General features: G+C 37.6%; 1 protein-coding gene across 1 annotated transcript in view; it reads right to left on the bottom strand.

The window, feature by feature from the left end:
* The window catches only part of LOC140244922 (uncharacterized), a 163,771-nt gene that overhangs the window by 28,784 nt on the left and 120,372 nt on the right, over window positions 1-14,615 (bottom strand). The window contains exons 3-4 of the mRNA XM_072324530.1: window positions 13,107-13,171; window positions 1,529-1,609 (exon numbers count right to left, since the gene is read on the bottom strand). Of these exons, the coding sequence (XP_072180631.1) occupies window positions 1,529-1,609; window positions 13,107-13,171 (146 nt within the window). The remainder of the gene's footprint in view (window positions 1-1,528; window positions 1,610-13,106; window positions 13,172-14,615) is intronic.

The following is a 14,615-nucleotide window of genomic DNA, read 5'->3' as shown; positions in this document are numbered from 1 at the left end:
TGGTTGCATTCCATGTACGTCAGTAGGTTTAGCCCACACTCTTCATAGTCGTCCCAAACACAAAATAGTACCACAAACTAGAAACACAGGTGAGAACAATTCTCAGGATCTCGGCCAAGATTTCTACCTATGAGAGGGGTCAATTTATACCATAATGATTTTTTTTTTTTTTTTTTTAATGGGGGGAGGGGGGGGGGGGTAAATGCAGCAGCACTTCTGCAAAGATTCGGTATGACGCAGGCATTGCCTGTTTTACGTTACTGCTGTCTTGCTGCTCCCTAAAGCAGGTCAACCTTTTTTCGAGGGGGGCACTCTATTCTGAAACACTCGCGACTCTCTCGGACATGACATTTGGCTATTGGCCTGCCCTCCTTCCCTTGCCCCACGTCCATCAACGGAAGGCGGGGGGGGGGGGGGGGGGGGGGGTGAAATTCAGCATGTGAAAGGAGTTGGGTGGCCAGTGGTTAGGAAGTACAGTATATGGAGGTGACACAGAAACGGATCCGTACGAGGGGCCTATATGGCACATCAGGTAAACAATTGGAATCACTTACGACAGCTATGGCCTATTAAATGAGATGGGCTGACTCGAGCCTTTACCTGGATCCTATTTGTAATCTGTACCTGAAAATAATATGGGTTCAATCGACCTCTTTCCTGTATTCTCCCTCGGTCCCCCTTCAAGTAAAGAAGAAGATAAAAACACATGCGCTCTTCACATTTTTTTTTTTTCAGAGCAAGTTGGGCAACCACCTCATATATGTATCTGTTTCTCGTTCATTCCCTCTCCATGATAACAGTTTTCTTTTTTTAATACTAAAATCAATCCATCAACTATCCCACCAAACTTTTTTTTTTCATCCATCAGCATCTCACTCAATTTATTCAAAAATTCATCTACCTATCTATCATCCCGTCCACTATACAAACAAACAAAAACCTACCTATTCCCAACTATGATTTATCGATCTTTTTTCAACTATGATTTATCGCTCCGTTTGTTTTTTTATCTTTCCAAAATTTCCTGCAATTTTTCTGCCACATGTTCTGTGAATGCAACTGCAAACCTGGGGGGCGTTTCATGAAGGAACTTGTCGGATAAAATATCTGACAAGTCAATTATATCCGACAAGTTTTGAGAAATTCTTAAATCTGATTGGCTGATTTCTCTGAACTTGTCGGATATAATTGACTCGTCGGACATTTTATCCGACAAGTTCCTTCATGAAACGCCCCCCTGGTGTCAGCTTTTTACTTTCATATAAGAGATCTTTTTTTTTTTTTCAAATCTACACATGGTGCAGTTGAGCAGCACATTTTCAATCTTTGTTCTGTCTATCTTCATAGACCTAAGTATCTTTCCATGTATTTATATGCACATCTTATTACAGATCTCTAAGTGAGTATCAGCACTCTTTCAGCTCACTTTTAATTCAAACCTCACATTCCCGAGGTTGCCGCACACAACAATTTTCATCCAACAGCCGATAATGCCACTGCATCACTTTCACCAGGCATTTTCACTTACGTAATTATCTTGGACTCATATCGTTGCAGCTTGTTGCGCCTCACGCATCTGTTGTCCTCAAACTCAACTTGTAAGCGGTGACTGAAAAATACAGGAAGAAATAGAAACCAAGAGGGTGAAAAATAGATAAGATATACTGTATCAAGCAATCATTCAAATATGCTAAGCAGTTGGAAAACAAATTAAAGCAAATTTCAGGGGAGACTTGCAACTGCAGAACGACATTTCATATATGCATAGCAGCTTTATGGTAATCCCATGACAATTCAACATGATGTGAACTCTTCACCTCTGAACTATAAATTGCATCTTGAAAATTATATCAAAATTGAATACCTGCACATGTGGTACACCTTAAAACCACCATTAAAGTATAATATTATATGAATATTTGACAAAACTGCTGAATTACAGTCGGGTGCTACACAAAGCTACAAATGTTGCATGATGGTGACTTGACAAAAATAAGAAAATGACCTAGCTACGTTTGCACTGTGCACTACTGTATGTGAAATGGTATTTGTTCTATTGAGCTGTGCATAAGATTTAACCACTGACATCACTGCAAGGTATTGGTTGCATATATGACAAAAATGTGCTGCGAGACAACGATTAGAAATCAGCATCATGATGAACATCTCGACGACATCATCGGTTACAATGCAATTGACACCGACTCAAATCCTTCAAGCCTACAACGCATATATGGTTTTGACATTTATCAGTCCTGCATAATCCACAGCATTCGAAACTCTCCTAAGCAATCACTTAGAGCTGTAACATTTGAATACCCAGCTCCAAGTGAAAAAGCCTTGATACATTATTGAAACTTCTACATAAAGAACTCCAGACATATCATTGGGTGAATATCAATTTTTTGTAAGTTCTTTTATTTTTATTTTTGTTGTCATTTGGCACCAACCTGACAGTATCTTCTAACAAATCATATATACATTGTATGCAAGTACAATATACTGCATAGACCACCTTTGAGATGCAAAGTTATCATCACGATAATGGCCAATTTGAAATGGCAATCTTCAGACAGACAACAAAAAGAGGGTTTCATCCATGAAGTAATGATTAGGGTGTATAAAAATGATCTGAGGAAGGCAGCGGACTCTCTTTTTTTTTCCCAGGGATAGTATAGACAAGCTATCAAAATGATATCTCTATCGCGCACTTAGGCTTGGCGCCACCCGGAGTTTTATTTGATCGTTCAAACATTGATTTCTGGGATGGAACTGAAAAGGAAGAGATAATGACCCAATTTCTGGCTCGATGAGGATGATTAATGGTGGAATCAGCCATAAAGCAAGGGCACCATGGCAACTTAACTGCAATGCCAAGCCTGTTACGAGAAAACTCGCAAGTGTGATTCGAGAGAAAGACGTTGCAATAAGCCTATGACGGGAACTTATTTATCATGTTGTCTTGTTCTTAAAGGCTTTTATAAAGTACTCTGGCTTGCCATTTTTCATGAAGAGCTGTAAAATATTCATTCTGTTCATGGTGCAATATCAAAAGCCATACAGTTACTTCACACTGTCCTTCGCTTGATTGAAAGTGGGGCAAGTAACGATGATCGCACACCATAAAGCAGTTTGCGTGATGTTTGCAGGATTCAGATCTACCTTTAGGTGTTGCAGATTACGGAAGAACACATTATGAGCTTGTATCACTACGAGAGTAATGTACGATATACGTTTCGCTTTGAGTGACTAGACATGATGAGAACAAAACTGACATTTTGATTCTGTATATTATTATGCAACATTTCATGTTATCAGACATGACAGTCACACTTTCAAGAGCATTGATTGGCTGTGCTTGCATCATTTTGCAGAACTTTCAAGCAAAAGTAAGTTGATTTTTTTTTTTCCGAGAAATATTAGCAATCCAAGTATCAGCCTTATCATTAAGTCCATGGGAAGTATCAAACAACATTTTATCTTTTTTATGATCTGACATAAACAAAACCAAAGAGAGATAAATTCCTCTATTGTTTAAATTTGTAAATCTTAACACCATTCAGGAGTTTAACAGTAATATAGGGAAATGGAAATACTGGTAATACTACAGCAAACTGTCAAATATGTCTCCCTATTAAAGGCATAATCTACCATTTGCAGATGAAACCAAAACCCAGCATTAGTGCTTTAAAATAGTTCTAAAATATGAGTTAGGGATAGAAACAACCACTGCAAAAATTTGAATCAGTAAAATTGATGTTAAGTATTGTTAAATATACAAAACCTGAACAATAGTTATAATAGAAATGTTTCAAGACTAAACCGTCTACAGTTATGGTTTATTGAGAAAAATACTGATATCTCCTTATATTTTAGACTTTGTGGCAAAAATTTTATATGTTAGGATGTTTTGTGGTACAACAAATCTACACATATGAATCAAATATGATATCTTGAACATTTTTAAAATCACTGCTCCCAAAGGTAAACAGGACCTTTAACCCGTTGGAGACTAGTCCCAAGAATACTCGGGCAGGTGTCTATGGGAAATGTGTGTTATGGCAAAATCAGTCCATCCTCAACGGGTTATTAAAGTGACAGTGAGTGACTGAAGTTCATTGCAAACACCAAGTGCAATCTTCCAATCTGGGGTTGGTAGTGGTAGTGGGGTAATTCTAAGTGGGGAGGGGTGGAGCACCTGTTACCATGCTGAGAGCAACTGACACAAAAGATTTGTGCATCAAGCTGTGTTCAAGACACATTCTTGGGATTGCTATCATACCAGATTGATGTTTATTGGCTGCAGGAAATAAAACAGACTCTACCCCGCTGAAGATGCAGTACTACGAGATTTTTTTTTTTTTTTTTTGGGGGGGGGGGGGAGGAGCGGGAGAAAGTAGATTAAGTGTGAAGGAAAGGAGGGGGAGGAGGGTACAGAGATCGTTCAATTTAACAAACCTTTCTCTTCAAAGCTGAAATGAATAACTTCACAAGTCTTTCATTATTTGTATTCCAACATATTTGCTATATTCTTTTTCCATGAATTGAGAAAAAGAAATTATAATCCTTGTTGCATCAATTCTTAAAGTTTTGTTTGACTTACTGTGATCATTTTGTGAGTAAAGTCATCTTGACGATGGAACAAACATTTCGAAACACTCAAAGCCTCCCCAAACTTGACATAAAAAAAAAAAAAATAACTGAGAAGACACAGAATCATGCAACCTCCCAAAATCTAAGTTTCTGACTCTCATTCAGTAGATTCCCCCCCCCCACAAAAAAAAAAATGTATTTTTCATTTTTGTTTTTAAGTGGTAGTTACCAGGAATTCTCATTGTGGTCTTAAGCAAGCAGTCAAAAGCCACACATTCCTTCATGCAAACATGTCACAAGGGCCATAAATTGAGTGCTACAAGAAAGCAGTACCATGTATTTAGGTATGTTTACTTTCACAGTGACATGACTTTTTTCCCCCTCATGTTAACTGACTCCTTGCATTAATTTTGAAGTAGTTTACATCCAAGGCTAATGGAAGCCAGGACTTTATCCATAGACAAATGACAAATCATTAGCTCAACATGCCACAACATTTGAGTAATGGCTAAACTCTGACATTTACACTGGATATCAATGACCTTTATCTAATTCTTAAAGTGAATACATGCTTCGGGAACTTGAAAAGAAAGGATTTTCTGCAGCATACATTTCTGTGCCTTTCATCCTATCTTTTCTGGTAAAATGGCATGAAAGCGATAATTTTGTAGCTTGTTACGTAGCTACTGACTCGAAGCCATCAACGGTATCCATACAAAGGTCTAGGTACCATGTACTCAAATTCTACAGCACTGTTTTGACAATGTTTCCCAGTGTGAGGAATCTGGGCTGCATGCAAGGTCCTGCATGCTACCTAGCAGTGTTATATTTGTTCATAGATATCTTGATGATGCTAGTGTAACTGCTGTTTCACATTTCAGTGTTCATATACAAAATTGTATCTATTCTAACATTATTACACAGCTTGATTGGTAAAGTTTGATAATTTGTTGTTTAAAGGCACCATACTATTGTATTAAACACTAAGAGAATGAATTCGTGGATTTGAACAATGAAGAGAGTTAACCAAGCCTGGAGAATTCAGAAAGTAGAATCTATGTACTTCCAAAATTGATAGCAACAGTATTAAAGTTATTTTCACATTCCTTCCTGATGCAATGATTTCAACAATTCTGGCGATGGGTAACACTTAGTGTATACAGCATTCATATACACACAAACAAAGCAGAAGAAAAATATTATGAATTTGATAATGAATAACACTTATATAGTGTTTAATACTGATGTTTCCAAGTGCACAATCTTCATGTTGTGGCTGTTCACTTGCTCAAATAAAAATAAGTGCCTTTTATTAATATCATACTATGATTATATTCGATACACAATATTGTAGAACAAATTTGAAGGCAGAGATGTTTTAAAAGTTTTTTTCGTCAAGCAGGAAATGTTTCACAAAGCATAAAAAAAAAAAAAAATCCATATTTAAGTTGGCACCAAGCAGACGTCTGTCATCAGACTGCATAACACTAGCCCTAATTTCACCACAAAAATCCATCCGCAGGCTCATCTCAATGGGACGTTAGCAAGGTACACTTCCTGGTCCCAAGATGCAGAAATACATGTATAAAATTGAGGGCACAGTAATTTATCATCCATTATTACTCACGCTGTCTAAACATTTTCTCTTCCCGATAAGCATAGATATCTTGCTTGTCTGATTAATCATGCGCCACCGTAAAATGTATCGGATTTTGTGTACATTGCCGAGCCCGTCGATTGTAAACCATGCCAGGAGGATCCTTGCTTAAGAACGATGATACGGAATCTTTCGGAAGAGGAAATTGAAAGGACCGGCAATGAACAAATTTGCGCACAAGTAAACACAGACAATATGGATCATTAGATTGTAAATCATAAATTTCACTTGTTCCGACATAGATGAGAAGACAATATTTTTCAACTGAAACAATTGCAGATACATGCTGGCATGTCATATCAAATTTTCCTTTAAAGATTTCAAGTAATTTATCCATTCTGACATCGTGAAAGCCTGAGAGTTAAAAAAAAAAATGGTATACTGACAATTTACAATTTTCCAGCACATGAAGTATGCAGAACATGATAAAAAAGAAAAAAATTGTAGTATTATACAGCACGAAATACTATTACATATTTTCATTTTACTTTGAACTTTCGGTTTCATCCGTTTGAAATGTTGAGGGCTATGCTGTACAAAGGTAAACTTGTACAAGACTATTGAAGTGCATTTATTTGGGGGGATTTGCATGTCACTTACAATTTACTTTTTAACTCTTTAAAACTACAACAACAACAAAAATTATTCAACCTAGCACTTATTCTCCATCACTGTAAAACCCCAAAACAGGACAACAACAAGAACAAAACCAAAACACCTTGAATCAGTTGTGGCGTGAAGTTGTAAATCTGTAAGTGCATACCTGCCAACATTTCAAGATGAAATATCTTACTCATGTACTGCAAAAATCTTATTTTATATGCAAACTGAAGTTAAAAATCTTACTTTCAGTCAAATCTTCAGAAAATACACATGAAAGGTATATCTCAATATTTTTTAAAAATCTTATTTCTCTGACAGAAAATCTTATTTTGCTATTTTTAATGTAAAAAATCTTACTGAATCTGATAAAATCTTATTAGTTGGCAAGTATGTAAGTGCTCCTGATTAACAGTGGAATACATTATAATATTTTTGCTTGTTTGATATGCTATCATCGAGAGACCAGTAAAATTAGACCAGTATATCACTTTGAATTTACTATGCATCTATTAAAATAGAAATTACATACACTTCCACACTTTGCCTTACTTTTCTTTTAAGAAACAATCAAATAACCAAACAAAGCCAGCAAGAATCTATATCAAATTCGGACACTCCAGGTAATAATTATAAGCTTTGGATTCCATGAAATATGAATGGTAGAAACAAGTGCAATTGTGGCATAGCACTATCATTTAGGACGTTTGTAAAAAAAAAAAAAAAAAAAAAAAACTGTGACGTAAAAGAGATTTCAGGAAATAGAAAATAATCACACAGATGGACAGGGAAAGACAGAGAAAGAAAGAAGCCTAGAAAAACACACGAGGTTCATATGAGATATGAGTAAACACTGGAGGTAAATAGGAATCTTAACGAAATGGAGTATTAAAGCAATACAAAATTAAAGCAAGCAGTGGGCTGCAAATGAAAAATAGAAGTGACAGTAGTATGAGAAAATTAAACCAGAAGACAGAGATGGGAGAGACAGAAGAATTGATGACGAGGGAAGAGATGGAAATGGATACAATGCACAAGGGCTCAAGGATGGAAGGAGAGAGGGATGAAAGACAGATAGATGGTGGGGGGGGGGGGAGGGGGAGAAAGGGAAGAGTGGGAAAACAAACCTGCCAGCAAACTAATCATGGCATTAGGAACAACTAACGGCCTGGAAGCAGACATTACAAAGTAGTCGGGCCCCTTGCTTTGAAGCAATCAAAATATTCATCAGCCATGATAGAGTGGATTAGCTCCCCTGGAAAACAGAGTGTGTACCTATTCCAATTACCTGCTTTTATTGCATATTTGCATTCATTTCTGTCCCATCTTTGGAACGATATGATCCAGGTTTAGTACGCACATGCAACGCAAGGTACATGTATGTGTCGCAGGGAGTAAACAAGTCTGGGTACCGCTCGGTTTCTACTGACAGCGAGAGCCATCAGAATAGGAGGAATGCAGGAGTACGGTAGTTGGCTTGTGCAAGGGAAAATCAAATCTGTCTGTACAGCGAGTAAGGAGTTGACTTTACGTCAGTTGATGTCAGCCAGACAGTGGTTAATGTACTACAAGATGATCAGGAGTTTGTGCTTACTGCCAAGCAAGCAGGTCTGCTTTTTATATAACGCTGGCCTCATTACTTGTGAAGAAATGCCAAGGCAAGAGTAAAAATTATATGGAGTTTGATGAAAATGCACCGATATCAAATTCCTTCACAATAGTTCAGGGCACTAATAAATGCCACTGATATTGCATGGTACTAAAAAGCTAGTAATTGCTAGTATTACTACAATAACCTAAAAAATAAAAACAACTTTTGATTGCAGAAACTTTTTTCCAGTGCTGTTGTTTAACCTTGCCCAATAGCAGGGAGCTTTATATTTTCGCGATGGGGACTTTCAAAGGAAAAAAAACCCTGTTCTGATCATATGCAAAATTGCTTATCAAAAGCGGTCTATTTATAGCTCGCGTTGTTTGAATTTTCATTACGCGTTCTGGGTTATTTTTACGTCTGCTCAATTCACGACGCAGACAGCTACTTGATGTACTGATCATATGGGGGCGCCATTTTATTTTTTATAGGTTGTGTCCTCTAAAGCTACTTTGCAACACAAAACATGGAAAGAGGAGAACGTCCAATGCAATCGTCTCAAACGTCCGCGTCGCAAATCTAAAGCTCCCTATTTTCATCTGACGAGGAATGGTTTATTCCCCTTTGATGTTACAAATGTATTGATGAGGATCATTTTTTTTCCTCATTCTTCTTTCAATGAGTGAACATATATCAGTAATATTGTGGCTAAACATATCATCAATTTTCGCTTTCTGAACTCATAACTTCCAGCTCTGCATTTGCCCTGCTTTCTTTGAACTTTCCTCCTCCACCAACCAAGTTTGCACAAAGCCCCTAAACTCGTCCACTTTCATTTCAGGAGCTTTGAGACGACACTGTCATCATCCAATCCTACTTGTTTTCCACTTTTTCCTTTCCCTCAGTTCTCCTATTCCCTCCCCCCACTCCATACCCTACCATCCCCATCAACTCTCTCTGTGCAGTAATTGCCATGTTATCTGCACTGCATGTGCATTTCAATGACTGTAATTTACCCCGCCGTTCGCGATAACGGCCGGGTTTGTGACGTGGCAGATTTGTACGGGTTTCTTTTTCTGTCTGATTGTCTTGAAGTCGGCAATCGGAGACGCCACCACGCGTCATAGCAAGTAATCTCAATTGTTATCGGGATGGCAGCCTCTGCTAAAAAACAAGCCACCCACATTTTGTGTCGCAGGCTATAGCTGGCTGTTATGGTTGGAGTTACAACATAAATATTGTCAAACTATTGCACTTTTTCTCTTCATGTATGTCTTAATAGTTGTGACTGTCTAAAGTATCACAAAGTGCACCTAGAAGGGCAAATCTATAATGGCAAACGCAGGAAATCATGAAATATGGAGGAGAAGTTTGCTGAATATCAGCAAGGGCATGAGAGCAAATTGCTTACATAACCATACCCCATTTGAGAGACCTCCACTGGCTGTCCATTCCACTTGATGTATTACCTTAAAATCCATTTTTATGTATCAAAAATTCATCAGCCAAGCTTCTGCATACAGGATAAAAGAATAACTGGAACCCAGATCACAGTGATATAAAGTGTGCCTGATGCGTTCTTTTGCTATTGCAACTCCCTCCAAGGAATTGGAATTAAGCAGAAACAGTCAAACGACACCAAGCATTTGTCTACCAGTGCAGCTCCTAAAGTGCGCAATTACCTGTCTTTAAATCTACAATAAATATATAAACACTGACTGCACTGATATTTTAAGTTGTGAGTCAAGTTAGTCTCTTTAGATTCTGACTTAAATTACTTTTCAAGTTGTGACTCAAGCTATAGGCTGCAGTCTCTTTGAATTCCAAATGCACTTGCTTTTCAAGTTCTGACTAAAGAGGGTCTTTTTCCAATCTGACTGCGCTTACGTACTTTTCAAGCTCTAAGTAAAACCAGTCTCTTTCAAGTCTGAATGCACTTACTTTTCACATTGTGACTCAAGTTAGTCTCTTTCCATTTTGACAGCACTTGCTTTTGTGACTCAAATTAGTCTCTTTTGATTCTGACTGCACTTACTTTTCAACTTGTGACTCAGGCTAGTCTCTTTGAATTCCAAATGCAATTGCTCTTCAAGTTGTGACTCAAGTGAGTCTTTCTTCATTCTGACTGCACTTACTAAAGTCAATCTCTCTCGATTCTGACTGCACTTACTTTTCAAGTGGTGACTTAAGGTAGTCTCTTTCAATTCTGACTGCTTTTCAAGTTGTGACTCAAGTTAGTCTCTTTGAATTCCTACTGCACTTACTTTTCAAATTGTGACTGAAGCTGGTCTCTTTAAATTCTGACTGCACTTTTTTTTCGAGCCTCTTTCAACTCTGAATGCACTTAATTTTCAGGTTGTGACTCAACGTAGTCCCTTTTTACTCTGGCTGCTTTTAAAGTCATCACTGAAGCTAGTCTCTTGGAATACTGACTGCACTTACTTTTCACGTTGTGACTCAAGTTAGTCCTCTTCCATTCTGACTTAACTTAATTTTCAAGTTGTGACCAAAATGGTGTCTTTCCATTCTGACCGCACATACTTTTCAAATTGTGACTCAAGCTAGCCTCTTCCAATTCTGACTGCTTTTAAAGCTATGACTCAAGTTAGTCTCTTCAACTCTGAACGCACTTATTTTTCACATTGTGACTCAAGCTAGCCTCTTTCAATTCTGACTGCTTTTAAAGCTATGACTCAAGTTAGTCTCTTCAATTCTGAACGCACATACTTTTCACATTGTGACTCAAGCTAGCCTCTTTCAATTCTGACTGCTTTTAAAGCTATGACTCAAGTTAGTCTCTTCAACTCTGAACGCACTTACTTTTCACATTGTGACTCAAGCTAGCCTCTTTCAATTCTGACTGCTTTTAAAGCTATGACTCAAGTTAGTCTCTTCAACTCTGAACGCACTTACTTTTCACATTGTGACTCAAGCTAGCCTCTTTCAATTCTGACTGCTTTTAAAGCTATGACTCAAGTTAGTTTCTTCAACTCTGAATGCACATACTTTTCACATTGTGACTCGAGCTAGCCTCTTCCAATTCTGACTGCTTTTAAAGCTATGACTCAAGTTAGTCTCTTCAACTCTGAACACACTTACTTTTCACATTGTGACTCAAGCTAGCCTCTTTCAATTCTGACTGCTTTTAAAGCTATGACTCAAGTTAGTCTCTTCAATTCTGAACGCACATACTTTTCACATTGTGACTCAAGCTAGCCTCTTTCAATTCTGACTGCTTTTAAAGCTATGACTCAAGTTAGTCTCTTCAACTCTGAACGCACTTACTTGTCACATTGTGACTCAAGCTAGCCTCTTTCAATTCTGACTGCTTTTAAAGCTATGACTCAAGTTAGTCTCTTCAACTCTGAACGCACTTACTTTTCACATTGTGACTCAAGCTAGCCTCTTTCAATTCTGACTGCTTTTAAAGCTATGACTCAAGTTAGTCTCTTCAACTCTGAATGCACATACTTTTCACATTGTGACTCGAGCTAGCCTCTTCCAATTCTGACTGCTTTTAAAGCTATGACTCAAGTTAGTCTCTTCAACTCTGAACGCACTTACTTTTCACATTGTGACTCAAGCTAGCCTCTTTCAATTCTGACTGCTTTTAAAGCTATGACTCAAGTTAGTCTCTTCAATTCTGAACGCACATACTTTTCACATTGTGACTCAAGCTAGCCTCTTTCAATTCTGACTGCTTTTAAAGCTATGACTCAAGTTAGTCTCTTCAACTCTGAACGCACTTACTTTTCACATTGTGACTCAAGCTAGCCTCTTTCAATTCTGACTGCTTTTAAAGCTATGACTCAAGTTAGTCTCTTCAACTCTGAACGCACTTACTTTTCACATTGTGACTCGAGCTAGCCTCTGTCAATTCTGACTGCTTTTAAAGCTATGACTCAAGTTAGTCTCTTCAACTCTGAATGCACTTATTTTTCACATTGTGACTCAAGTTAGTCTCTTTCAATACTGATTGCGTTTACTTTTCAAGTTGTGACTCAAGCTAGTCTCTTTGAATTCCAAATACACTTCGTTGCTGGGGTGACAAGACCTTGTATCTGAAATTTTGGTGAAAATGACTTTTTTGGATTAATGGTCAAATAATTGATTAAGTGATGTCCTGTCCAAATCCTAACTGTCTTACCCCATAAATGAAGCCACCACGGCATGTCAAAGGAAAGGCTATCACATTCGCTACAGTGCTTTGGCCGCCATGTTTTTTTGCTCTCCTGAACATTTGACATTTTGCAGATACGAGGTCTTGTTGCCCCAGCTACGACTTGCTTTTCAAGTTTTGACTCAAGTGAGTCTTTTTCCATTCTGACTGCACTTACTTTTTAGGCACTAACTCAAACTAGTCTCGTTCAACTCTGACTGCACTTGCTTTTTCAGTTGTGACTCAAGTTAGTCTCTTTTGATTCTGAGTACATTTACTTTTCAAGTGGTGACTTAAGGTAGTCTCTTTCAATTCTGACTGCACCTCTTTTTCAAGTCTCTTTCAACTCTGAATGCACTTAATTTTCACATTGAGACTCAAGTTAGTCTCTTTGCACTCTGACTGCGCTTACTTTTCAGGTTGCAACTCACGTTAGTCTGTTTCAACTCTTACTGTTTTTCATGTTGTGACTAAAGTTAGTCTCTTTCAATCCTGATTGCACTTACTTTTCAAGTAGTAACTCCCCTTCCTCGCACTGTCTCAGCATGCGTTTTCTTCTTTGATCCTCCTCCTGCATAGTGAATACAAGGAAAAAAAATAACATCTTAGGTGATGACAAGCCCATTCTGAATATAAATGGTGTTGGATTAAAATGAAATACATAATAGAGTTCTGAATTCAATCCAACAGTCCAATGCCTCATCAACTTCCCCAGAATATGTGATATGGCTTTGCCGTAGCTCGAAAGGATGAAGTTATACAAAGTTAGTATTATGAATATTTGAACAAGTAAAAGGTTTTAGAATAAGGCCAAACTCCTTTGGTCATAATCCATGAACAAAAACCTTTGAGATGGTAGAAAACTTAAAAATCAAAAGTCAAACTTAAGGCATCATGAAAAGAACTCAATTGTATAATCAAAGGCAGGCATGTGAGAAGTCGAATCAAACACAGTAATTGCCTGCTGCATATTGTGCAGAAAGAATGCAGTCAAAACTGCAGATACTACTGTTTGAGAGACCATAACTAATACATTGGTTCATCATATCGTCATGATTTGTTTTGACAAAACATAAATCTCTTCATAAGATGCTAAAACGAACATCCTGACGAATACACATGCAAGTGCAGAAGTTGTTGTGTACATGAATTCATTCGTTGTGTTCTTTTATTTAACAGTCATGGTCTGAAATTCTTCAATAAATCATATATCACACTTCATCTCTCCTTATATACCGCTTCCTCATTTTTTTCTTCAAATAGCGCCAGCACAGCACAATGCAACTTGATTGGAAATATAGCTCTATAGTAAAGGCGGCTCATTTCAGTGTCTAGACGGCATTCATCATCACTTTGCCTCCTGGGCAACATATACATACCAACCAATATAATATCCTCCCCTAACACTTCTCATATCCTCTTTGTGAGATTTCTGTATTTGATCTCCATCTTCCACTCCCCCCCCCCCCCCCGAAAAAAAAGAAAGAACAAAAAGAAGTAATATTAAATTTCACTAGACATTTGAACAGTACAGGGTAAAATGTACAGTCTACAGCTGCAATCTGCTAGATAACAAAGAAGCCAAGGTTGTAAAAAAAAAAAGCACCAAGCATGTGCCATGGTGAGGCAGTATTGACGAACATTACACATAACATACTGATAAGATCACATATTTTGACTGTCTATGCATTTTATCAACACCTACAATGGCATTACACAAGCCAAGACAATAACGGCAACATAAATCAACATCAGACATAATAAAAATATAGTCTTCATGTGAATTATTGATGCACAAAAGAAAATGGGAGACACAATGTCATGCTTTGTTTTACCCCCCCCCCCCAAAAAAAAGGACATTACTGATCCTTCAATTTGCTAAACACAATGGCATCTATTCCAAACACTACAGATGACGACAGTACGCTTTTCCTTTTTCCCCCAAACAACTTGTTATTGGATGCCATTACCTTGGAAAATGACACCAAAAATACTTGTTATCCAAAGACATACAT

Source organism: Diadema setosum, chromosome 21, assembly GCF_964275005.1.
Source record: "Diadema setosum chromosome 21, eeDiaSeto1, whole genome shotgun sequence".
Taxonomy (NCBI): domain Eukaryota; kingdom Metazoa; phylum Echinodermata; class Echinoidea; order Diadematoida; family Diadematidae; genus Diadema; species Diadema setosum.
This window is presented reverse-complemented; position numbering and strand designations above follow the sequence as displayed.